Below are 25908 nucleotides of genomic sequence, written 5' to 3' on the forward strand. Positions count from 1 at the left end.
GAGCCCAGGATGCTTGGGATCTGTTTTTCCATCCACAGTCTTTTGAAAGAGTGGTAGGCAGGGAGGGCGGGGGGTTGGGGTTTTTTTCTTTTTCTTTAAGTAGCTTAACATTCGTGTTAGAGGTGGGGACACAGTCACACTGTCTGCCTGCGGAAAAGCCTGCACGGAAAGACCAAGGTTAACTTTCTGGATGATGTATTCCTTATCTCCACAAGAAGCTGGTGCACTAAATCTCAGCTACTCTTCCCTGTTAGGCTGTCTCTGAAGTCCTGAAAAGCATTAAAATGCGTAACAGCAGTGTTTAGCTTCGCTGCTCATTAGAACAGCACAGAACTAATAGTAATATTGTTGTAACTTGACAAAGCCATCTAAATCCATGCATGTTTTCTTGTGAAAGCTTCCTAAACATGCTGCTAAATCCCCTAAAAAGCTACTAAACGGCTTTGGCAACCATTAGCAGAGCATAAGCGGGGGAACTCCTTTCAGTAAGTGAACAAACAGAGAAAATATGCTGAATAGCCGGACAAATGTGTTTCAGCTGGCTCTTTCATTTACAGATATAAGGCAGCAGTCAATATCAATCACTGTTTTCCCTGTTGCACTGGAAATCACAATATCTCTTTTCATTCCACAAGCTCCTTTCACCACAGTAATGTGTCTTTGGAGTGACACTGGCATCAGTCTGTTTCCGCTGTCTGAAGTCCAGAGAGCTTAAAAACACATTGCAGGGTATGAGACCTTAACCCTCCTCCCCTTCCACACACCCGTCTCCTTCGAGCCTTCCTTTCGGAATTAATTGTTTTTACTTCTTTCCCAGTGCGAAGCTGAGAAAGAAAAGTGCCCACAGAGCCTGGGAATATCTGCTCTTGCACTTTGGGGACCAAAAAAACGTGTGGCTGGTGTTTGGGGTTTGAATTTATCAGGTGTTGTGGGGAGTTTAACACAAGGCAATGCGATTAGCGAGTTAATTTGCAACATGCTGTAATATGAAAGGTAATGTTACTGCGGTTTGAATTTCGAGCTATATCCTGTTTCTTGGATGTCCTAATCACCCACAACCTCATTTATTAAACAAAAAAAAAAGTTGGAAAAGCTCTAGTTGTCAGTATCTGGCATTTGGAGTGTGTTGATGATCTTGTGTTTGCTTTCTTCCTTTCAAGTAATATATTTTATAAAAATAAGTATAATAATAATAATAATAATAACACTATGTGGTTGTGTTTCTTTATTGTTTCTTTGCAGATAACAGCAGTCTGTAGAGAAGCAGCTCTTCTGGCTCTCCAGGAAGACATCCATGCCCAATCCATCATGGGACGGCACTTTCGGTGCGCGCTGACTGTCGTGACCCCGAGGATTCCCGACTCCTTAATCCAGTTCTATGCAGATTATCAGCAGCAGAGTGGACTGCACACGCTTTAATACACACACAAATTCACACACAGTGTGAATAGCAAATTTCCTTCATAAAGCTGTCAGAAGCCAAAGAATTTTGTATTGTGAGTGGAGTATCTAAAGTTAATTAAACGCAGAATTGTTGTAATAGAAGTCCGTGTGGAAGGTTTGAGTGTAATAGATATTGTCCTAAACTCCATATTTTACCATTTCACTGCTATAAACTGCATTTTACAGGTAGTAAGATTGCTGATTTAAGTTAGTTTATCTCAGTGTATAAAAAAAATTATCAAATTCTGAACTTTTGGGGGATTCTTGGCCCTAAAGAGAGAACCAACAAGTGCCATTACTGTCTTCATTTGTTCCTGCCTCAGCCACAGTTTAATCCCAGGGACCATCCCAGTGGGGCACAGACCTGGGGAGTGGCCTCTCTACAAAAAATGCTGAAAATTATTGTGACTCTTTTGATTTATGATCTCCAACAAAGCTGCCAAACAGGCTTTCCGAGATAAAGCTGAAGTATCCTGATTGATTACAGCCAAACATTTATCTTTGGTCTTAACCAACTCCTGTTCAGACATACTGGCAAGTAGGCACCCTAAAAACCGTCCATCCCTTGACTAACCTGAACCCACAGCGAAAGATTTTTGTTTCTGATGTTTGTTTCCATCAAAATAAATAGGAGTGTTGATTGGTAATTTAAAGCTGGCCACTTTAAAGAATGCTAATTAATGAATAAGAAAACCTCCTTGCAAAAACTGTTACAAATGACCACAAAATACTTGGGGGATGGATAAAATCTTTTCGAGTTATTTCTTTGTTACATCGTCTTTTGAAACGGTGACAGGTCCTTGTGGGCTCTCTGCTCTTGCACTCGGGATGAAAAGCAGTTAAGCAAACTAATATCCAGGGGTTTTTTCCCCACAACAGAAAGACTGAGCTTTTCCATTCCAGACATAAAAGGTAGAGGGAAAGGTAAACCAAAACCAATCCAAACTTTAAAAAAAAATTAAAAAAAAAAAAAAGAAAGGTGACAAGAACCTAAAATTCAGTGGATAATTCTGTGTTTTCCTGGTGTTTTGCAGGTAAGTAGAAGAATTTACAGGTCAAAAATTTATTCAGATCCTCCTTTCATTTGTTGAAGTAAACAAGAAATGACATTTCAGGCTTTAGGTAAGGTTATTTTTTGGGGTTTGTTTATTGATGGTTCTGAAGACTTTTCTTTCCTGCAGCCATTCTATATGTAATTATTTAGAAATTTATATCATTTTATGAGGAATTTGTATATCAAAGAGATATTTCTATTTATTTATTTATCAGTATGAAATTTAAAGAGTAATTTCTTCACCTGGGTTATGGCTTTTCCTCTCCTTATTTAGTTCCACATTTGTAGCTTTTAAACAGAAATCTGCTATTTCTAAATGACCACTTTTCTATTAGTTTTATGCTAACCTATTGTTTCTGTAATTAGCATTTAATTTTACCACCACTGACAAGGATTAAGGGATGAGGAAAAGCAGGTCATTTACTTAGTTCAGCTGATGTATGTGCAGGTTTTTTCTTTTTTTCATTGTTAGTCTCTTTAATAGTCCAAAACCAGAGGGAATTAAGAAAATTATAAACTGGAAAAGTTGCCTTGGAGATCAAGACTGCAACTGAAGCTACTTTAGTCTTCTTTTCTAAATTCTCTGTACTCCAACTTGGAGTTCAGGATGTGAACCATTTATCACAACCATTACATTTTTGATGTTTCCAAAAATTAAATGCCATACCTTTATCCCCTGGCACTTTACTCTGGTGTCTGTTCCTGAAGGGAGGAAAGAGAGACTGTAATTTTTACTGCCAATAGTGAATTCTGTTTGTAATTTTGTAGCCTAAAAGTAACACTCTGCGATGCTCTATATGAGTAGCAAAACTATAGGGCCATTCCTTTGGAAGTGCTCAGATTTATCGGGAACATGCACCAAGGCGTGAATGTGGACTGAGAAGCTGCAAGACAGGCAGGTAGGAGCTGGCTGGCCTTTCCATTTGTGGACTCCTGCTGCCATCAGAGGGAATTTTGCACGTTGAATTTTAGGACATTTAGGACAGAAGGCTGGCCCACGTCTGTTGTTTGTGCCTTGGGAAAAAACCCCATCCCTGCAAATGTTTATCCTCTCACCCGCATGGTACCGCACCTGTGGTACCAAATCTCGTGATACACACCTACATGCCTGAAGCGATTTTGGATGCAGGAAGATCCCCTTTTTATCCTTGGGCTCGTGGAGTTTGTGTTTTGATTTTTTTTTTTTAAAGTAAGGTATTCTGAAAGAAAAAAAATAGGCGATGACAAATTTTTGAAGTCCCTAGGCGTCTGTTGCTCCCAAAAGTTCTGTTCGGAAAACTTCGCCAGTCTGGCACCGCTCAGGATCTTAGTCCATCCCAAGCCACTGATAAATTGAGATTTAAAGAAAGGTACAATGACTCCCCATCTCATTCCTAATGACAGAACGCCGTTATCATGGACTAGCAACTTGAAACCCACTTGTCAGAATTCTGAAAAAATAACCAAAAATTCATTTTTGGTCAAAACACACCATCACTGTAGTCCGTTCATAATCCAATTTGGAGAGAGCTTTTGCACCCTGAGCCTCTCATTGGAACTTACTGATGAGGGCACTGTAGGACAGAGCACTCCAGAGGCATCTCCCATTGGCCTGTCATTTAAACAAGTGGGTTTTAGCTCAGAGCTGAACTTTTCACAGCGTGTTTTACTGAACACATCGTGCCTTGGCTCTGAGTCAAATCTCTTGCAGTGTGAGGCCGTATAAGCCTGAACACCTCTGTGCTGCAGAGTGAATCAAAGAGAGAGGTGTTCTCTCTTCTGCTCTGTTAATCACTGTTGTTGTTTGGGTGTTTCTATGAGATGTTATTTTAATAAAGTGATCAAGCCTCAGTGAGCAGAAGGCATCTGAGAAGAACATCTATCTTTCTCCCATCCTCTTTTTAACTGAGACTTTCTTCCTAGACTTCTTTACGTTCTTTAGAAACAGAGTCTTTTTGCTGCCTGCTATTATCTTTTGGAGCCAGTTTTTGGCCCAAATACTGCTTGAGTTGCAGAATTGTTACCTTTAAATCAAGCTTTCCAATGTTTCAGGCACATTTTGTTTAAATACAAAAATCTACCTTTTTACTCCAATGACAACATCTTGCAAAATGGCATAAAATGTCTTTTGACAGGTTTGCCAAAAATGACCAGGAGAATATTTATGATCAAAATGCAAAAATGTCTTCACTTAAAAAAAAAAAAAAAATTAAAAAATCAGTCCTCTGTTCTCCTTAATGCATAAAACAGATTTTCACTGCACGTACGATATACAATTCTTAATCCTGGAAAAAGAATGAAGTTTATTGTGGATAGTTTTCCTGTAGTCTCTGAATGAGAGCAGAGCAGTTTACTCAGCTCAGGTGCGAGGGAAAACATCAGGGACAGAATAAAGATCGTTTTCAAAGGTGGTTTTTCAAAATCATTGAATTTAGACTTGTCAGCCCTTTCAAATATTATGTCCTTAAAGTGGATTTTTTTTGTGGTTTGTGTATGCTGGCTCTTTCCTTTTAGCTTCTTTACTCATTTTAAATGTCAGAGTGTGGTGATTCCCCTTCGGAAACTGGGCACGTGCCAAACATAATGCTCCTGTAACTGAGCATCCATCCATTAGTGCTGCAGGAAGGCTGAGGGTGATGTTTCCTGGTGAAGGAGGCCTCAAACTCTGCTGATGGGGTGTGGAGAGGGGGAAAGAGGAAGCCAAAGTGTAAATCTGGTGTTTTGCCCGGGAAGATGAAGTTCAGTGATGGACACCACAAGTTTGTGGGCAGAAGAACTGTCTCTCCCTCTTGCAACAGGTGAGTGTGAGGCCTGTGAGGGGCCTCACCCTGAAGGCTTTTGTTTGGTCCTGGCTCTGCCAGAGAAACCAACTGATGGGTAGGTGAAACAGTATTGCCAGGACTAGAAATGCCAGTGCCTGGGGGTTGTAGTATCCCAGTATCTAGTGGTAGCTAGGAGAGAACTAAGGAGGAATTGTACCTGGAAGATGGAGTCACGCATGTGCCTGGAAGGCAGGCACCCACCGTCACAACCTTGGCAAAAGCCCCTGGGAGAACTAGTGAAAAGCAGGCATAAAGAACTTGCCTTGCTTCCTGTGATGCCAAAGTTGGGATAAAACTAAATGTGTTTCCTCACTCTTCTGAGTTTTAAGATGACTCCTGCACTGATGCAGTCAGAGCCATGGGAAGTGGCTTGCTGGGGGAGCAGAGATACTTTTGGAAAATTGGTTTTTACATTGTGACCCTTTTGTATTTAATGTTGTTGTTCTAGTTGCAGTGAATTGCAATAATTTTTGTCTCCTATGAACCCCAAAATCTTTTGCTTTTGCTGGTGCCTTTTTTATTTTCTTTGGCATGAAAGAAAACACCATAGCTGATGTAATGTGTGCGATTTGATAAGGAGCTTTCCCGAGGGAGTAGGTGCAAGAGGCATGTAGGATTGCAGTTGTAGTTGGGCATGTTTTGCATGGCAGGTTAACATCTGGAAGACACATATTCCAACTGAAACCTACCTCTAATCTTGGGGTTTGTGTCTGCTGTTTCTGCTACCTGTTCATTCATTAATCTTCTCTGTAGCCTTGCGTTTTCACCAGGGCTTTATACGTTGTGTGTTAAATATTTTAAATGGTGTCATTCTTCCCTGCAGTCTTAAATCCAACAGCTCCAGAGCCCTGATAGGAGAAGGAGATGTGTGTTTTCTCTGTGGTGAGGGGGAGAGAGGAGCCCCGCTCTGTGTTTGCGTGGCAGGCCTCCAGCAAGAGCGCAGGTGTTGCAAGAGGAGGCAATGGCAACCAGATGACATTCCTTCCCCTTGAACTAGTGTGGAGCCATTGCTCAAACAGATTGTGGGTCCAGCAGTTGGACTGGATGATCTTAAAGGTTCATTTCCAACCTAAATGATTCTGTGATTCCTTCCAACAAAATTTCAGGCTAGTGTGCTGTCTGCACGTGCCTGTGTAAAATCCATGGCAATAGAGCTTGGGTTCATCCAGCTGAAAGATGAGAGGAGTAGAATCACTCTTGGCAAACATTAGAAAGATACTAGAAGATGGTCCAGAGAGTGATTTATCCTGGCTGAGAGCTAAACTACCTTTCTGGAGGTGCTGAAGGGGCAGCTGATGTCAAGAGAGGCCTTAAGCACTTATCTAGAGAAAGTGCCTCGAGGTAAATGAAAGGAATTGAGAGCAGCAACTCTCAAAATACTCAGAAAAATGTTTTATCAACTTGTGCAAATATATCCTGTTTGCATAAATGGTTCTGGAAATGCCATTGGTATCTTCCTCTCATACCTGTGTGTGTGTGGGATGGCAAGGTGCTCTTAACCCCACACCCCCTGATTTTTTTATCTTCTTTACCAATACAGAGGAGTTTTCACATCCCTCTTTGGTAAAATGGCTCTGCATCAGCCAAGTGTGGAAAGGGCTTTGATAACCTTCAAGGTGAAACACTTGTCAGCTCTCACTTTATCCAGGAACGGATTATCTGGGCTGTGGAATAATGAGGTCATGTCTTTCCTCCACACTGCTGGCAAGAGCTTCAAATTTCACACAGGGGCAGCTGCTTACATCAAGCCTGCTCTGCTTAATGCTGCTTAAAGCTACCCCCCTTCTCTGTCAGCGAGTTTTCCCCAAACTGAGGGTGTGAAATGTGTTCACACAGCCTTGTTTGCAGGACGTGTGAGGGGGTTTCATGGTGCTTGGGTTGCTGTCTTGCCCCAGAGTTGGTTGGGTTGGATGCAAGAGTGCAGGATGCAAGCAGCAGAATGATTTGTGTGTGCTGCTGCAGCAACAAACAGTGCCTGTGAGAGATGTAGAGAAGGATTTGGTGGGTGGCTGGACCAAAGCCATGCAGCTCTTTGCAGGTGAGTGTCCCATCCTCAGCTTGCTGCACTGCCTCGGGTCTAAACCTGCAGCTTTAATGCAGAGCTGTTGCACTGAGAGTGGCCACGGACATGAAAGATCCCTAAAGCACACAAGTTGTGGGTGTTAAAGCCTATGGGTGCTTAAGTAGATTAGCAAACAAACAAATCCTTTAATATTCTGGAATGCTTCCTCACCACCTAAGTAGGGATTATTCCACCAAGCCAGCAAATTCTACCCTTCTACCTAGTGCATAGTCTGCCTTGCAGATAACTGTGCTCTTTAATAAGCAGTTCTCTTAGGCTAAAAAAAAAAAAAAAAAAGAAAAATATGAAAGCATATTGAAAACTTCAAGAAAAGTACAAAAATGGCAGAGACACCTGTTAAAAATGTTCAAGACCTCGTGAAAATTGAGGTTACTACAGTGCTGGCAGTAGCACACGTAGGATGCTGCACCAGAAAGGTCCCTACAGCAGAAAAACATTAGTCTTAAAATTTGTTTTACAGAACTCTCCACCCTTTTTTGTACAGATATGTGACATAGCTCACCCACCACTTTCTTCCTAGCACTGTAAAAATCTTGGTTAAACTGTCAGCTTTCTGTCTGAAACATGTAGAAACAACCGGTTACCTTGGTCTGATTCCACTTCCAGGCTTTCATCATCTGTAATTTTGGTAAAAAGCTGCTTTTGTTGATGTGTAATGCATCATAGTAACCGGTTACACTTTTACTACAAAAGGGTGTTTTATTTTCCCGAGGGATGAATAGTAATCACGGATCAGCTGGTGGTGCCAAGTGCCTTGATAACACAATTGGCTGCATACAGCTTTGTTAGGCCCCTTCCTGCGCTTGCCAGGGAGACTTAAGAGAAGATGTTGGGAGAGCTGTTCTTTACCTACTTGGATGTTGGGGAGCTGAATTTTGGGATCACTTTGTCTGCTGGGTGAGAAGGTAAGCTCCTGCTTTGAGCACGTGAAGCCCTTACTGATTAATGATGGTGAGGGGAGGGCGGGAGAGGAGAACAGACAGAGAGCATGCTTGAAAATAAACATGTGATTTGGGAAAATTACCCTGAAATTAATCACTGTCTGATTTTAATGTGGAGAGGTGAGGGGGCTGATGGAGTTGGAAGGAGACAGAAAGTGGGAATACTGATTCTAATCACAGTAGGGGCTGATTTGTGTTATTTTGATGCTGATTTAGGTGAGCTGGAGGAGGGCTACAGTGACCCTGGCCCTGTGGTAGGAAGTGTCTCACTGCTAAGCACGGAGTGGAATCTCTCTTTGATCTCATTAACCCCATCAGTACTGGATTAGCAGATGTGTTTCTGGAGCTTGACTCTCAGACACTTGAGGTGTATAGAAGGTGGCAGAGATTACTTCAGTAGAAAAAGGTAAGACATAGATTCTTCTCTTCTGAATTTTTCAGAAAATTTAGTATCTAGTAGAGGTATCATGAGGGAGGAGGGGAATTGTTCCCCTTTTCTCAATGAGAAGAGGATATGCTGGGAGAATAAAAATCTAAGAAAAAGCAGGGAGGAAGAGAGAGGAGTAGAAAGCATGTGTGGACAGTTTCCTCCTTTCTTCAAAGTCTGCTCATTGTTTGTTTCTGAACTCCACAAGAAAAACAATGAGATGGAGAAGAAGGAAAACCCACAGCAACAATAACAGGAAGAGCATCTTGGAGATGGTTTTGCACAAAGGTGGGCTTTATGTCTTGCAGTCAGTGCTGTTAGGACTGGACTTAGCCTGAATTTTTTGGGAATAGTCAATATCCTTAAGTGCCCTATAATTTTAAGCTGGATTTATCCTAATGCATTGTCTTGGGAAGAAGGGACACAACCACAGAAGCTGAGACCAAGCTGTGCAGATCACTTTGAGATTTCTGATTAAAGAATAGAATATAAAAGTTCTGTGTTAGCTCTAAAATTCCACTGTTACATCAATTAAAGATCCCCCTTCATGACCTTCATCGTGGTGTGTGTGAAGGGAAAATAATGGTGGTTGTGGCTTGCTGAGACCCTCCAGTTGTAGCACACTTGTGCTGTCTTATGTGAGGGCTGGAAACAAAGCTCATATAATAACCTCAGGTTTTTAATCTCTGCAAAACATAATTAACTGTTTGAAAGGGTGGTTGGAGGGTTAAGCTAGGAAGAATAGACTAGTAGTATAATAACATCTATATTAAAAATAAAAAAAACCCGAACCAACCAACACAGATGTAACGTGTTATATAATCTGTGTTAAACTTGCTCTGGGAAACCCTCCAAGAGCCAGTGTCAGTCTCCATTTTGTACAAGTCTGTACATAACCTCTATAAGAATTCGTGTGAAGTTGGGTGGGGAGACAGTGAAAGGAAAAGTCAGAACAGAATGTAGCCTGACCAAAGCCTTTCTGCGGCGGCGCGCTCAGAGCGGGCACGGAGGGACGTTTGTTCCTTCCCGGGTCTTCCCACCAACCCACCCCCTCGGCATAGGTGGTTTCCAGAGCATTGTCCCTGGCAATGAGCTTCCCAGCGCCATCACATCTCACTCATCATCAAGAAGCAGTCTGAAAGGCTTCTAGGTGTATTAACCTCTTAAGTAATTACTGGTTTGAGATGTTATGTTAAAAAATAGCCACCCCTCTCTCAGCAGGGTGCTGCCGTGCCTTGGGAACCATGTAGTGTGTTGTTCCTGGCCCTGTCAGCCACACACACGGTGCCTATCAGCTTGTGCTTGTTGCTTACAGATACAGCAATTAATTTAATGACCACTAATAAATAATATATATAATAATAATAATATTATATGGACCACGCCACAGAGCGAGTTGTTTTCCAGGAGCTTGGTCATTGCTTATGTTACCATTCACGTACCTCCAATCAGAGACTAACTTTGAGCAAAGTTTGAAGCATGTTGTTTGGATGCAAGGGGGAAAGGTGCTGAAAACAGAGGAATTATAGTAATATATCCTTTTGTGAAATGTCAAAGAAGCTTTTAACACATTTCTGACAAAAGACAAGTCCATCTGTATTGATCTGCTCCTCCCACTGAGCTCCTGTCAACTTCTGTTCCGTCCTTTCCACTGTCATCCTTCCCTTGAACTAGACATGACACCTTTGGAAGCCATTTCTCTTAATAGAGACATCGTAATGCTGCTTCCTTCCCATTCCCTGCCAGGAAGGATTGTTTTCCTCAAGCAGCAAGTAGCGCTGAAAGTATTGATGATGTGGAAGTGATTTGGAACATGGCACATTTCCCCAGACAAACAAGTGATGCAGTAACATTCATAAGCTTTGGCTGAGGTGTCCTGTCCAGTGAAGGCAGTGGGATATCCAGAGAAATGGGTAAGGAGATCAGGATTTGACTTTCCTGCTTTCATTTGCCTAAGGCCAGACTTTCTCTGATAAAAGATATGAAGTTCTCCTCAGGGAAACAAAGCTGTGATAAAGTGTATTGCAAAAAGTTACATCGTGTTTGGCTTTGCAAACAGCTCAGTTGGTCTCCAAGAATTTGACTTTTCAGTGAGGCTGTGACACTCATTTTGTATTATCAAGATTAAAAATGCATTTAACCTTTGTGAAGTCCACAGCACTGGGAACTCCAGTGTCTTTATTTTTAGCCAGAACCTGACTGAGCAGCATTGTGATTTCACTTGAAATCAAGTGAAATACACTGAGAAAATATTTTTTTCATTTTTTTTTCTTTTAGTTCAAAGCCTAAGTTTATAACAGAGCCAATGGGTGAGCCATCTTCTGTCTTAACTATCTTTAATAGCCACAGTAGAGCTAGTTCAGCTGTTCCCCAAGGAACAAATTTGAAGTAAGCAGTGAATAATTCCACGTTTAATACATCTCTCACATTTGCTTTGCATCTTTGTAGGTACAAACCAGTATACATAAGGGCATCTGAGTACCTAACAGCGCATGGAAAGATGGATATGACTTAGGAAATGCATACCTTGGAAGTTCTCAGCTCCTCAGATTGCTTTTCCTGACATGTTTTTTCCTTTCAACCTCCCTTTTCTTTGCCCAGGGAGGTTAGACAATAGGAATTCTCCCTTCCTGCCTTAGAAAGAACTCTCTGATCAAATGATTCTTTCTGTGTCTTCCTAAGAAGTGCTGAGCACTGTTACTTTAAAGCAGTTGGTACCCTGGAAAATTAAGTCTACGGGAGCTAATGAGTCTGCAGGAGTGTTTGTAATTGATTCGAAGTTGTTGTTTTTTCATGTGGCAAGTTTAAAAAATACAGCAAATGGTTTTGAAAGGTAATTCTTGACACCAGTCCAGCTTCAAAAATGTTGTTTTCCATTTACTTCCCATGTTTCAAACTGTTTGTGTGTGATGAAATATGAGTAGTGCTACTGCTATGCTCTTGCAGACTTGTGGTGAGAGATCTTTTCCATGTCTTTTCAACCATAAAAGAGAAAAAGAAAGGTGTGGTGTTGGTTTGTTTGGGTTTTTTCCCTGTACAGTACCCTCAGCATAGACTCAGAGTATGGTAAAATATTGTGAAAATTGGATCTTACTTGCATAAGGTTTAAATTTTCTGAAAATGGGGCATTTGGAGGAGAATTAGAAAAGTCGTGTCAGTTTGCTATGAGGACGGAGTGGTGTTTAAGTTCTAACAGATTGATGTTTAGGTTTTGATAATTGCCCTCTACAGAGCTGAAATCCAGCCTGGTGATGACAGGTATTTCACTACTTTGAGAGGAATGGACATAAATAATAGCTGAGCAGTTGACCTCAATATCTGCTGAAGCTGAGGACGACCTTTTTTAAATACCCAGAGGTCTCTGTCTGGCCTTCCATGTAGAAAAGACTAGAACACACCGGGGAACTGTCATCAGGGATTTTTTTTCTTTTATTTAATAAACAGGACGTGGAATTACTGCAAACACTGCCAGGCAATGATGTCCACAGTTCTAAGCTAAGATAAAATGTGCTTTCTGTTTTTCAGCTGGGCACACTTGGCAATTTTGTCTTTATTCAGAGGCTTTTTAGGTTGAATTATGCCACTGTAAATCTACATGAATAGCAACAGTGCAGTCCCTCCCTTGTGAATGCTTCAGTATTCCGGCAATGCTCCAAGAACTGTCACCTTGCAGTAGCATCACTGCAGTGTTCTGGAAGGTTAGTGGGTTACTTTAAGGGGAAATTCCATTTTCTGCATAGATTTTCAAAACTGCTGACCTGGGGAAGCAATAGATACAGGATCCTCATCATGCTTTGAGGTGCTTTAAGCAGGGTACATTTCAGTGGTAGGTGTGGCCTTTACACTTCACAGTTCTTTTTGGCTTCTCAAGAACAGTGTTTAATTGGTCGCAGAGAGAAACAAGAATCACAGGAGTGGTTTCAAAATAGAGGGTTATTGAGGGAATGGAAGAGAGGGGCCACCCCCTTCCCCAACACACACACACACACACACAGAGCTTTTGGTGTCATAACCTCCCCGTGTTAAGTGTGTGTCTGTACACGTCCTCCTGGGTGAGAGCCAGCAGGAGAGGCAGTGCAAGCGTTCCCTATGGCTTGTGTGGAGCTGGAGCAGCACAGCTACAGCCTGTCTCCCACCCCGATGGAAATGAGGGGGGTTTACATGAGCAGCGTGACAGTATGTGCATGGGCATGTGTGTTTTATGTTCTTCATTGTCAAGGGTTTTCCCAGTTCTTTTTGGTGGGAGAAATCTGGCCTTTTCAACCCAAAAGCTCTTGAGGGAGAGTATTTTTTAATAGTATCTCCAAAATGAAGCCTCCTGACTTCATCAATCCCAAAGGAAACTGGTAATAACTCTGATTTCCCCAGGAGCAGAATCCAGCCCTTGATACTAAATAGTCCTTGGCAGGTAGTTTTTGTTATTATAGAGCACAGTTTCAAGATGTGACTAGCAAGCTCTTCTGGAATACAACAGACCACATCAAACATGCAAGGGGCCCTTGACACTTGAATTGCCAAATGCAAAATAGAATCTGTCAGAGAAGTAAGACAGAGAAAATGAGAAAAGGAAGAAAAAATACGGGTGAATAACAAATTATATTTTATCATTTTCACAATGGGATGCAACAAAGTACCGGTGAGGTCACTGTACTCTTGTAGAGTTGTGGTGAGAGATTTTCCATGTCTTTTCCACCATAAAAGAGTAAAGCAAAGGTGTGAGGTTTGTTTGTTTTTTTCCCATGAGAAGCCAAAATCTGTAAATATTTATGTATCGAAGTGGATGATGCTGCAGCCAGAAATCCGTGCCTCTCCTGTTGCATGTTCCTTTTCCTGTAGCCAATTTCTGATCCAAAAGCAATGACAACACCTAAGCTGTTTGAGAACTGGCTCTCTAGGCACACACTTTTACAGCATCATTTGGTATCATACACCTGTGTGAAGGCTCAGGGGAAGAAGTTTCTGTGAAAAAAAACACGCTTGGTGCAAACTTCTCATCATGGGATCCGTGGAAAAGCTTCCTCCCTGTTTGCATTCCAGGGAATCCAAGGTGGTCTGTTAAAATCTCACTGAAATGCCTTTTGACTGGTAAAGCAGAACCAAGAACGTGACATAGATGTTAAGTTACTGCTTCTCCACAGAAGCTGCTGTGGCCGTGGAGGGAACCTAAACTTTGGTTGTTGACACACCGTTCTTGAGAACGACAAGAGAGATTGTGTTCATTAGGCCAACCCCATCACTCTTGCTAAAAGCAGGCTCAGGTTTCCATGTATATTTTCAAATCAAATTAGAAACGCTGCTGCTGAGACCTCCTTCAGCCGACAGTGACGGATTGCACAACCTGATAAACAGGAGGCATTCCTGGAGCTGTGCTAACACCCGAGTCACCACAAGTGGTTGGATAATAGAAATCACACACAGAGCCATGTATTTAAATTAGCAGAGAGCTTTACCTCTTCCTCCAATAAAGCAGCCCACACCTGGGGAGCGGCCACTTCTCCAACAGCAATGGGAAAGGTTCATTTCTGTGCAAGGACTTGTGTCTCTGGGTAGTAAAAGGCAGTTTGCTTAGTGCTAAGGCAGGAAACAATGAGTTGCAGGTAGCATAATTTACTATAGATGTGAAGGAGTTATTTTTGGTATTAAGCAATAATGACAATTTTCCTTTTTTCACAGTTTTTTAAATGCAGGCAGATGAAGTAATATTAGTTAAATAGTTAACAATGAATACAAAGTAATGAAGACATGGTCAGTACCTTAGCAGAGTGTCTTGTGGAAGCGCAGACAATTAGTGTAGCAGCTAAACATGAAGGCTACAGAGACAGTTCTCCAAGGAAGAATTAAACTTGTTCAGAAAACAAATAACTGTGGATACCTGAAGGAGAGAGGTAAAGGTACCCATTGCCTTTATGGCAAGTGAATAGTGAAAAATGAAGAGACAGGCTGTGGCCTGCACTTAGGAGAATGAAGCTTTGGCTCTCATTACCCAAGGAAAACACTGGTTTCTCTGATATGGTGCAAAAGATGGGGAAGGGAAAGCATGTTCTCAAACTCTCAACCTATTGTACAGACCCTGGCATTTTCTTTCTGTTTAATTTGTGCTGAATTTGGGCACAGACCTTGCTCTGTAGCGTTTCCCCTGTGCTTTGATTCCACGTTCGAGTGCTCGTGAAGCAGGTTCACGCTGAGGTTTGTCCCTTTGTTCTCAGGTTTGCCTGGCTGCTGCCTGTTACTGTCTCTTCTGCCCCTAAGAAAAACTGATGTTATCTTTTGAAGTGAAAACCCCGTGTTCTATTTGTAACTGAGGGTTTCCTGTGTGCCCTTCCCCAGCCTGCGCGGTGACGCCAAGGGGTAGCGGTGCATGGGCTGCACTTCTTCAGAGAGCTTTGAGAGCAGTCCCTGCACAGAAGCTGAAGAAATCCCCAGCTACTGGTGCCTTTGATCTCAGATAAAGGTCAACCTGTCTGGCAGAAGTGTGATCGGAAACGCTACCACATCAGCCTTCACTTTCTCTTCTTTACCCTGAAGTGACTCACTGTACCTGTCAGGGTAGTCCTTCACCACAGCACCCATGGTTTTTACTTCGGCTCTTGGGAATACCTTCATTCATCTCATGCCCCAGCTTAAGCCAGGACTGCCAGGATTTTCTGTGAGCTGCTAAGAAACTGTCCACAGTGCTTATGATTAGAGTAGTGTTTCATAACTACTGTAGGATTTGATTTTTTTGGTTTGTTGGGGTTTTCTTAATCATAGAATCGATTAGGCTGGAAAAGACCTTTAAGATCATTGAGTCCAGCCATCAACCCAGCACTGCCAAGTCACCACTAAACCATGTCCCTGAGTACCACATCTACACACCTTTTAAATCCCTCTAGGGCTGGTGACTCAACCACCTCCCTGGGCAGCCTGTTCCAGTGCTTTTGGTGAAGAAATTTTTCATAATTTCCAATCTAAACCTTAAACCTTCACTGCTGCAACTCGAGGCTGTTTCCACTTGTCTTGTAGTATTTATAGGCCTGCTAGTGTGTTAAAAAGTCAGTTATGCTGGTGTTACACCAAGAAGCACATACTGGTTCCTTGCACCGAGAGTTTCTGAGGCTCTTTGAGCATTAACACCTACAAAGTTCCATCTAGTGCAACCTCAAAGCTCTGGGGAGCTGCAGGTTCCAGTTGTTTCTCCTGACACCCACCTCTGCAAGATCATCGCTGCATGGGGGGAATACCTGACTTACACATGCCACAGGTAAGGCTGGCACAACAATTCTGTTTGTAATTTCATTATAAATGCTAATGTGGGGGGGTTTTTTTAGTTGCTTTTGAATTCCTCTTAACTTAAGAAGTGTTGATGCATCTGTGGAGATTGGTTACTAACTGATAAGTAACTTGCATAAAGGGGAACGCATTATCTGCTGAGTTTCCTCAAAGACATATTGGCTTTGTGACTGGGAGTGAGTGCATGTCCTCCTTCTGGACTGGGATCTGTGCCTTAGCAAGGGCTAAGAGATACTGCTTAGGGCGATTTATAATGGTATTCCCAGGTGGGAAGCAGTTTCTCATTACTGATAGTGGGAGGGTCACGGTTTATCCGATTCATCTTTACAAAGGTGTAGTTCACTGCCTATAAAGGTCAGTCAAGTGACCTAGAAATAAAAGTTGCTTCTAGGGGTGGATTAGGAAGAAAAGCAACCAAAAACCCAAAGATGGACTCTGCTTTTATTCTGCCCAATGTGCCTTTTGGCACGCTGAAGCTTGCATGAGGGAGAAGTAGCATCTGCCTGCAGAGGGTGGAGATTATCTCCAGTCCGTGATCCTCAAAGTGAAAGCGGAAATGGGAATTGAATCACGGCTCTCAGCCATCATTCAGTCTCTTGAACTCCATTCTGGGAGGTTTTTTAAAGGATTAACTTTGGGCATAGAGGACTGCTCTCTCTTGACTTGTTGTCAGTGCAGGAGACGGGCACCTTTAGATGGCAGTTTGGAGATGGAAAATAACTTGGTTGCATCGGATTCCTGTCTGTGTGTCAATCCTCGAGTTCAGGCTGTGCCAGGATGTAGTCATAAGGTGTGTCAGCCCTCTTCCAAAGTGCCAGTTTATTCTCCAGAATGTAGCTCTCCTTTTTCTAACCCAAACTTCTGGCTGCTATAATTTCCAGGAAAAATCTAACGAGATGGCTTGTGTGAGGTGCAGGCACATTTGCCTGAGTCTGTGGAGAGCCTTCTGAATCCACGGGAGGGTTCTCCCTTCTTTCAGGGAAGTATTAATTCGGGTGCCAGGTGATAGTAAACAGCTGCCAGTATTCTTGGTGATTTTACTGACCCATTTAAGCCCAGTATTGTGTTTCTAAAATCAACCTCTTACACTTGGCATAGGTTTTTTAAGGTGGTATTAGTTTAGAGATGTCAAAAGAAAGGTCCTGAGGTGTTTTTATGGTAGTATCCTAGGAAAAGTGCATATGGACTTCTGTGAGAACAAAGAAAATTGCTAAATGTATTTTCAGGGGTGGAACAGAGCCCTGCTACCCCCAAAGGCACCAAGATGGACTCACACCACTAAGGACTAACTCTGAAGGAGTAGGGTTTTTTTCATTTTTTTAGTAATTTGAGGTCTTCAGTTGGATTTTTTTTTGTTGTTGTTAATTTGAACTCTGATGGGTTCCAAACTTTTCAGATGGAGTTTACTGAAAATAGTTATGTAGTTTGTGCTCGAGGTCTGTCTGAGAATGCTTTTGGTGAGCAACCACATTTTCTAAATCCCCCAGCAACATTAATGCTGAATTGGGGTATTTTTATTCCACGCCAAAGATTTGTATGCCATTTTTTGCCCTTGAGCCTCTGTAATTGGCAGATGGTATTTGTGATTTGTCTGTATCAGCAAACTGTTAATTACAAACTCAGAAGTATTAGAAGTCATATTATTACTAATATTAGTATTTTAGTATTCAGTATAGAACCTGTAATGCACAAAGATTTTATTTCCTAGAGAAATATGCGATTGAGGTAAAGTTTTTGTATAATGATGAAATTTTCAAAATTTCAGTTTCAGTGTTTTCTTTCCAAGCTTAGTGAAGTTTAATGAAACACAGTTGTGCTACGTCCGTGAGTGTGAGCTGGGTGGGCAGACTGTCACTGAGTGCCACCTCTGTACTAATGTGTTCTTGTTTGTAGGGATTCTTTGCTTTTGGATGAATGTTCCTCCTAAGCAACTCCGTGTATATTCTTTTCTTTGAGGCAAAAGGTGGGAGAATATGATTTGTGTGAAAGACGCTGTAAAAAGCCAGTTAGAATGTTTCAGATAAACGTGGGGCTGCAGTGATGTTCAGCCAAGCACTGGAAGTCTCAACTTCTCCAATACTCTGCATGTTGTTATGAAATAATTCTCAGAATTTTGATGTCCTTTACATCATTTCCCCATATTCTTTTAGTTGCCTTTTAAAATTCTCCACTCAAAAAAAAAAAAAAATCAAAGATAGTATTTGGCCATAAAACTAATGGCTTGGAAGGCATCTCTGTACCTCTTCAGCACCATGGCAGGGATGCAGCGGTGAGCTTTGAATGGGACCTTGCTGAGGCTGGGCTGGAAAGGCGAGAGAGAAAGACAACCAACCGGGTAAATAACCCGTGTCATGCCTCGGTGCTTCAGCGCCAGCTGTAACGCGGTGGGAAGAGCCGTTTCCCATCTCATGGAAGGATGACAGGAGCGAGTGCTTTCCGAGGTGCTCAGCTGCCTCTGTAACGGGCTGAAAGAAGCAGGAGATATCTTGTGAATATAAATAAGCGCGTGGCTGTTCCACCTGGCCAGACCCCGCTGGGAAGGCGCTGGCGGTAAGAGACAGACCAGAATCTCTCCGCAGGGCTGTCAGGGGAGCGTGGCAGGACTTCAGCCCCCCGGCAGAGCCTCTGCGCGGCGGTGCCCCGGCAGCAGCGCGGCTGTGCCCGCCCGGCCGGCGCACGGGGGCGGCTGCGGGAGCGTGTGCGGGCCGGGCAGCGCCGGGACGAGCCCCCGGGGCGCTCCCTCTGCCGGCCGGGCCCCGGGGGCCGGGACAACTCGGGGCGGGGCCCGCAGAGGGGCCGGTTCTCCCTCCCGCCCCCGTCCCGGCGCGGAGAGCGGCGGTGACCCGCGCGGGAGCGGCTCCCGGCGGGAGGGCGGGGAATCCACGCCGGGATTTCGGTGACACGCTGACATCAGGGGGGCGCGGCCGGCGGCGGGCGGGGGCTGCGCGCTGAAAGCGGCGGGGCGCGGCCCGGCTCACTCCGGCACGGCGGCGGGGCAGCGCGGAGCGGCCCCGGCACTGCCCCGGCGGCATCCGCGCCGCCAATGTGCCGCGGGAGGCGGGCGCTCACCCCGGCCCTAGGTAAGCCCGGGCGGCGCTCGCACGGCCCGTCCCGCCGGGTCAGGTGCGGGCGGGCGGCGGGGGCTCCCCGAGCCCGGGCGGCGCTCGGCTGGGCTGGGCTGGGGGCGGCCGCCGGGCGAGGCGTGCGGGAGGCGCGGGAGAGCCGAGCTCCGCTGCGGGGCGGCGGGCGGGAGAGCCGGGGGTCGGCTCCCCGGGCGAGCAGCGCCGAGCTGGTCGCGATTCGCTGGTCGTGTAGAACCTCCGGGTCGGTGCTTTGCCTGTCCCGCCCGAGCTGACGGGGGTCTCTCTGGCGTGACCCTCTCGGGATAGCGAGGAGCCTGCGGAGCCCCAGGTGCCGGGCTGCGGCGTGCGTGGCCACCGCGTCCCGCCCGTGCCCCGAGCCTGTCACCCGGCCCCCGGCAGCGACAGCCAGCACATGGCTGCGTGCAGGGAGCTCGCAGGGCCATTGCGCGCTGCCGCTGGCTCCGTTCGCAGCTCGCTCTGGAGAGCGAGAGCAGCTTCGTGGTTGGTTTAGAAAGGAAAAAAAAAAAAAAAAAAAAGGGCAAAAAACTGAAACGAAAAACCCCAACCAAAATTTCTCGCACCAGGGGTTGTGGTTGCACTTTGCCAGACGGGACTTGCGGCGAGGACCATGCGGTGAAGCCGAGCGCCGGAGCGGGACCGCAGCCCTGCACTCACGGGCCGAGGAGAACAAACAGCCCGAGCAGGAGCCGCGCACCCGCCGCCTCTTCCCAGAGACCTGCATCGCAACAGCCCCGCTGCCTGCCGCAGCCTGCCGCTGCCTGAGGCTCGATCCAGACACACCGCTCTGCAGGAAGGGCTGGATTTGCTGCCCGTCGCCTCCGGACCGAGAGCCCCGCTGCCGAAGGAGAGCGCTGCTCCCCTGGGCGCCCCGCGGAGGAGCGAGCCCGGGGCGGGCGGCTGATGCTGACCCCCGGGAGAGGGGGGCTGCGCCGGGCAGCACAGCGGGGCTTCCCTCCGCTGGCCCACTAGGACGTGGAGATCGGCGAGCGAGGGCTGTGCGGGGACGAGGAGCGCAGCCCGCCGGCCTTCCCCGCCCCGCGGGGCCGGGAGGGCGAGGAGCCGGGGCCGCGGTCCCGCCGCCCCCCGCCCGCTGGATTTGCCGTTCCCGGTGACTCCCCGCAGATATATCAGTAAGTTGGGGACCCGCCGAGCGCTCGCAGCGGGGCCGGCGCTGCCGCGGCGAGCAGGTGCCGCGGGGCTCAGAGGCGCCCGCCTGGCGAGGGGCGGCCCCCGGCCCCCCTCCCACCGGCCCCCTCCCGAAATACAGGGACCGGGATCCCGCGGGAGGGCTCGCGGGGGACCGCAGTGGGCTGGGAACGAGCAGGAGGTCAAAAACACCCGCCAAACGCTCCTGGCAGGCGGGGGGCGGAGGGTGCCGGACCGCGGCGCGGGGAACCCCCGGGGCTGAGTGGCCGCTCCCCCCGGCGCTGCCGCTTTAAGCACCGGGTATTCCGCCCTCCCGAGGCAGCGCCGGGCTGGGCTCTGCCCTCCCCTGCGGAAAGGAGAGAAGGAGGGAAAGAAAAATAAAAAAAAAAAGAAGCCCATGTTTTCATTCATAACTTTTTTTTTTTTTTTTCCCCTTTCCCCTCCTCTTCCTTCCTCTCCGTCAGCGCCGCGATCCGCTCCGCTCCGCTCGGGGCGCAGAGGGCGCCGCGCCGCCGCCCGCCCGGGGCTGCGGGAGCGGGGCGGGACGGGGCGGGGGGCTGGCGGCGCGTCCGAGCGGGTGCGGGGAAGGGGAGAGAAAGGAAGGGAAGGGGGATCCCACCCCCCGAGGTGTGCGGGGAGGGAGCGCAGCTCCGGGTGCAGAACCGTAAGGGCTCTCGCCGCCTGCACCGTACGTTGTTTTATTATTTTATCTTGCTTATTTTTATGTTATTGTCGGGGGGGAACCAGTTTACGACCGATCTGCGCGGGGGTAGAGGTGGCTGGTTCGACTCTCGCCTCGGTCTGCAGCTGGGCTTGTCAGTCTGCACCGCGTTGATGTTGCGCTTTCCCCCCAAAGATGGCACTGGATATCTTTCGCATTTTCTTGGGATATTGTTTTTCATCCCCTGGGGAGCCCAGCTCCTGGCTGGTACAGCTGTAAATCTTTCCCTTTTCGCATTCATTCACCCTTGGTCTGTCGTGGATTTGTATTCAGTGCTCGTGAAGAAGGCGGCTTGTTGTGTGGGGTAGGAGGAAATTCTTTGCTGTGAGGGTGGTGAGGCCCTGGCACAGGTTGCACAGAGAAACTGTGGCTGCTCCATCCCTGGAAGTGTCAAGGCCAGGTTGGATGGGGCTCTGAGCAACCTGCTCTAGTGGAAGGTGTCCCTGCCCTTGGCCAGGGAGATTGGAACTGGTTGGATGGTCTTTAAGGTCCCTTCCAACCCAAACCATTCTGAGATTGTATTTTATGAATTAGAAGTGAGCGTTTTTGGTTTTCTTTTTAATCTGGTGGCCCTAAAGCCCACACAGGTGACGCTAGATGTAAAATGAAGTCTTTGACCGCTGTGTGAGCACAAAGACTTTGTGTCCTGGCAGAAGCTGTCGCTCACTGTTCATGCTGACTGAGTTAGAAGAAGCTTTCCTGTTCTTGTCGTCCCTGTTCTTCCACGACACAGTGCCCTTTTCTCTGTGGAGTGGGGAACAGCTCTGTGCTAGTTGTGTTCTGGGTGGATAAGACACTTTCTTAGGATTATTGGATGAATTTTGGAAATGCTTGATACCACTTAGCTTTCCCTGCTTTTCAGGTAAACAGGTAAACATCTTGGAGGGGAGTAAAAAGGGACTTTTCCTCTGGCTGACAGTAAAGAAAATCAGGGTTTTTTCCTTGGTTCCCTGTATAAGTGTGGCATTTAAATACTCAGCTAAATTTCTGTATAGGTCCAGAACTGTCACTGCAGTTTTCTGAGTGAGCGTTGCAATCTTCATGTTACCAGCTGAACAACATATGTGACAGTTCTACTATTCTTCCACTATTTAAAAGACTAGAAGATGTTCTGTTTATTTGAGAAGCTTTTAATCTGTCTGATGAAAATGGATTTGTTCTTTGTTTGTGTTTTGAGGTTGTTGTTGGGGTTTTTTAATCGGCTCTTAACATTCTTATGAATCCTCAGGTACTTTTTGTCTGACACTTAGTTCATCTTAGCCTTTTCTACCCCATTTTTCTTTCACACCTTGGCCTGTGGTCAGGAAATACTTGAAAACAGGTTGTTTGCACCCTTGCTTTAATTTTATAAGGAGCCTGTTAGATCTGTAGGCTGAGTTACTTTCTCATAGAAAATGTCTTGGCCACTTGACAGCACTTAGTTCAGGACTCTGTAATGCACATACGTCACTTTAAGAAGGAGACTTTCCAAATGCACTAGGAAGCAAATTTGTTGAGCTTTCTGATGCTGCAGATTCAGAGAGAAGAGAACTGGTCATGTTCCTTACTCTGCCATGTGGAACATGAACATGATGGTGTTCTTGCCTGTTTCCAACTCAGTTTTGGGGGCATTCGGAATTGCTATTGCTAGTTAGGCAGATGTTGAGTTCAGTAGCAAGGGAGAAGCACTTCCCATGGCTTGCCAAGCAAGCATACCAGCTAATACTGTTTTTTTTTTAGATGGCATGGGGTCTCCTTTGCATTCCTCATCTATGATGCCATATCCATACTCTCCCCACTACTGGAGTTTGGCCAGATCCTCAGCATTGCTGTAATCCCCTGCTGAAAGAGATCAGTACCAGGTGGCTCGGGCAATTTGGGCTTTGTCAGATCATTTCTGTTTTCAGAAAGTCTCCGGTGCTTTATCCCTCTTCTGCCCTTGATCTTGTGTATGCGTGTGTACATGTACACACGCAGTGTTTATTTACACCTTCTGTCTCCTTCTTACTTTAGGGTTGCAGATGCATGCCAGGTTCCCGCTGAATGCCAGCAGTAGAGATCACTCCAGATGGAGCCCCAGGGTCAGCATGGCAGCGGCGGTTCCGTGGTGGTGATTCAGCAGCCCTCCTTGGACAGCCGGCAGCGCTTGGACTATGAAAGGGAGAGCCAGCCCACGACGATCTTGTCACTGGACCAGATCAAGGCCATCAGGGGCAGCAACGAATACACCGAAGGTCCTTCTGTGGTGAAAAAGTCTGCTCCGCGGACAGCACCGAGGCAGGAGAAGCATGAAAGGACTCACGAGATTATACCAATTAATGTGAATAATAATTACGAACACAGGTCCAGCCATGTGGGGCACGTGGCACATCAGCATAACACGAGGGCTCCCGTCCTGAGCCGGTCGACCAGCACGGGGAGTGCGGCCAGCTCTGGGAGCAACAGCAGCGCCTCCTCGGAGCAAGGGCTGCTGGGGCGGTCACCCCCGTCCCGGCCGGGCTCCGGCCACAGATCCGATCGGACAATCCGGGCGCAGCCCAAGCAGTCGTCTCTGATCGTGGATGATCTGAAGGGTCCTTTGAAAGAGGACTTGACGCAGCACAAGTTCATCTGCGAACAGTGTGGGAAGTGCAAGTGCGGGGAGTGCACGGCGCCGAGGGCGCTGCCGTCCTGCCTGGCCTGCAACCGGCAGTGCCTGTGCTCGGCCGAGAGCATGGTGGAGTACGGCACCTGCATGTGCCTGGTCAAAGGGATCTTCTACCACTGTTCCAACGACGATGAAGGGGACTCTTATGCGGATAATCCCTGCTCCTGCTCCCAGTCACACTGCTGTTCTAGGTACCTGTGCATGGGAGCCATGTCCTTGTTCCTGCCTTGCTTGCTCTGCTACCCTCCGGCCAAAGGATGCCTAAAACTCTGCCGAGGGTGCTACGACCGCGTCAATCGTCCGGGTTGCCGGTGCAAGAACTCCAACACAGTCTATTGTAAACTGGAGAGCTGCCCTTCCCGGGGTCAGGGCAAGCCCTCATGATTTTGGGAGGGAGGTTTACTTCCTCCAACTTCGGTTTTTCAGGTTGTAGCTGATTTTTTTTTTTTTTTCCCTTTCCTTCTTCCCCTTCCTCTCCCGTTTTGGGAGGACTGTTCTTTTCCTTTCCCTTCTGTCTCCCCAGCTTCAGATACACAAGTTCTTCCCTTTGCATCTTTGCTCTCCTCTTCCTATTGACTTGGCTGAGTGTGGAGCGTTTCATGTAGTCGTTGCTGCTCTTTGGTAAGTGTGGACCTGGTATCTGCACCTGTCGCTCACTTGGGCAGGGACTTTGAGTTTGTAACTGAACCACTCCTGAGAGAGACAGTGAGGGCTCACTGGGCTCTTGAAGCTTCTTGCTCTGTGAATATCTCTTCCCAAAGATGTTTTTCCTTCTCAGCAATTTATGGTGGTTTTTTCCTTAACCTTCCGGTAGCCAAGGAAGAATATCTTTCCTGAGTGAGCTGGATTGTGAAATAATTTTTTGTGTGTGTTCTTTCTGGAGAGGGATGTAAAATAAAGGCTTCACCAAATGAAAGGTCTGACTCTTCTATAAGCAGCCTGCTTCTTTTTGCATCTTTTTTTTTTTTCCCACCCTCTCTTTTTGTCTTAACTTTCGGAACATTCTCACACCTGAGAATTACCCTGCCTCCTGCTATTTTTTTTTTTTTTTTTACATTTTCTATGTAACTTCAGTTTTTGCTACACTGTGTAGATCTTCACATTGGAGACATTGTGGCTGCAACATACTCATTTGTTTCTTTTGCTGTCCAATCTTTGAAGGATATTGCTCGCTCCACTCTCCTAATCCTGTTCTTATAGTCTGTCAGTATCAGTTGATATTAAAGTTGGTGGTGTTCATATATCCAAACAGCCTTCAGGTGTCATTGAGTCACCTAAATGTTCTTGAATCCTTCAAGTTTCTTGTGATCCTTTGGTTTAGTGAGTTTAGCTCTGCTCTGTACTTTATAATTTTATTCTGTCCCTGTTTTATTGCCTTAGCCACAAATTGTGGTCCTTTTTTGTATATTTTATGTATAAAACACAAAGTTGAATCCCAACTATTTTTAAGACAAAAGTCTGTTAAAACTTTTTTTATTGTAAAGAATATTTATTATGTGAATCTCTATTATTTTATGATATTTATTGCAAAAGACTTTGAAAATGTACTCATGTCTGAATATAACAAAATATCAATACTTAACGAAATAAGGATGACACGAAGAAAGTACATATGTTAACTATAATGCAGAAAATATATTAATTAATGAAAATGGCTCTTGAGTTCTTTTGTTACAACGACAGGTTGTGAGCTATGTGTGGAGTTTCTCCTTGAGGTCTGTCAGGTGGCAAATAATCTCCTGTTGATACTTCAAAACCACTAGTCTGTGCTCTAGTTTAGTTTACCTAATTTTAAGTTCACTAACTATATTTCAAATAAGCTTTTTGCTATGGGATATTTAATACAATTGAATATATGTTGTGCTTAACAGTGCCAGAAAGTGGAGGCTCTATTTATTTATCAAAGCATTTGGAAGAATACAGTTGTGGAGGAGGAAACCACAACTTCCAAGTTGGTTGGTTTGTTTTGTTTTTTTTTCCTTAAGGAATATCACATTAACATGTAAAGCCATTTTAAATTTTCCTACATAAAACTTCCTGGCTGGTTAAATTGTGCAGCAACTGAAGAAATTAACCTCCCAAGCTCAAATCCAAATAAAAAGCAAGAGGCAGGATAAAAATAGTGGTTGTGTTGCTGCAGTTTTGCTAGCTTTGAAATTTGGGAATGTGTGTGTTTGGGCCTATGTCTATGGCTTATTTGGTTCTTTTCCCATACATTTTCCAATGTCAACTGAAACTATCTTCTGTCTTCAAGTTAAAGGCTCTTAAGGGTGACCTAAGTGTCACGGCTACT

General features: G+C 45.6%; 2 protein-coding genes across 4 annotated transcripts in view; both read left to right on the forward strand.

The window, feature by feature from the left end:
- The window catches only part of AFG2A (AFG2 AAA ATPase homolog A), a 167688-nt gene extending 166143 nt beyond the window's left edge, over nt 1–1545 (forward strand). Inside the window, exon 16 of the mRNA XM_064651470.1 lies at nt 1243–1545. Within this exon, the coding sequence (XP_064507540.1) occupies nt 1243–1419 (177 nt within the window). The 3' untranslated portion in view covers nt 1420–1545. The remainder of the gene's footprint in view (nt 1–1242) is intronic.
- Nucleotides 1546–8422: 6877 nt separating this feature from the next.
- SPRY1 (sprouty RTK signaling antagonist 1) lies at nt 8423–25267 on the forward strand. 3 transcript variants are annotated; one of them, XM_064651474.1, is made up of 2 exons: nt 8423–8728; nt 22982–25267. In XM_064651474.1, the coding sequence occupies exon 2, from the start codon at nt 23037–23039 to the stop codon at nt 23997–23999; it is 963 nt and encodes a 320-aa protein (XP_064507544.1). In that variant the 5' UTR covers nt 8423–8728; nt 22982–23036; the 3' UTR covers nt 24000–25267. The 3 variants fall into 3 exon arrangements, with proteins under 3 accessions (XP_064507544.1, XP_064507543.1, XP_064507546.1); XM_064651473.1 differs by lacking the exon at nt 8423–8728 and adding an exon at nt 20141–20252; XM_064651476.1 differs by lacking the exon at nt 8423–8728 and adding an exon at nt 20867–20956.
- Nucleotides 25268–25908: the final 641 nt, after the last annotated feature.

The sequence above is a fragment of the Pseudopipra pipra genome, chromosome 4 (genome assembly GCF_036250125.1).
Source record: "Pseudopipra pipra isolate bDixPip1 chromosome 4, bDixPip1.hap1, whole genome shotgun sequence".
In the NCBI taxonomy this organism is placed as follows: domain Eukaryota; kingdom Metazoa; phylum Chordata; class Aves; order Passeriformes; family Pipridae; genus Pseudopipra; species Pseudopipra pipra.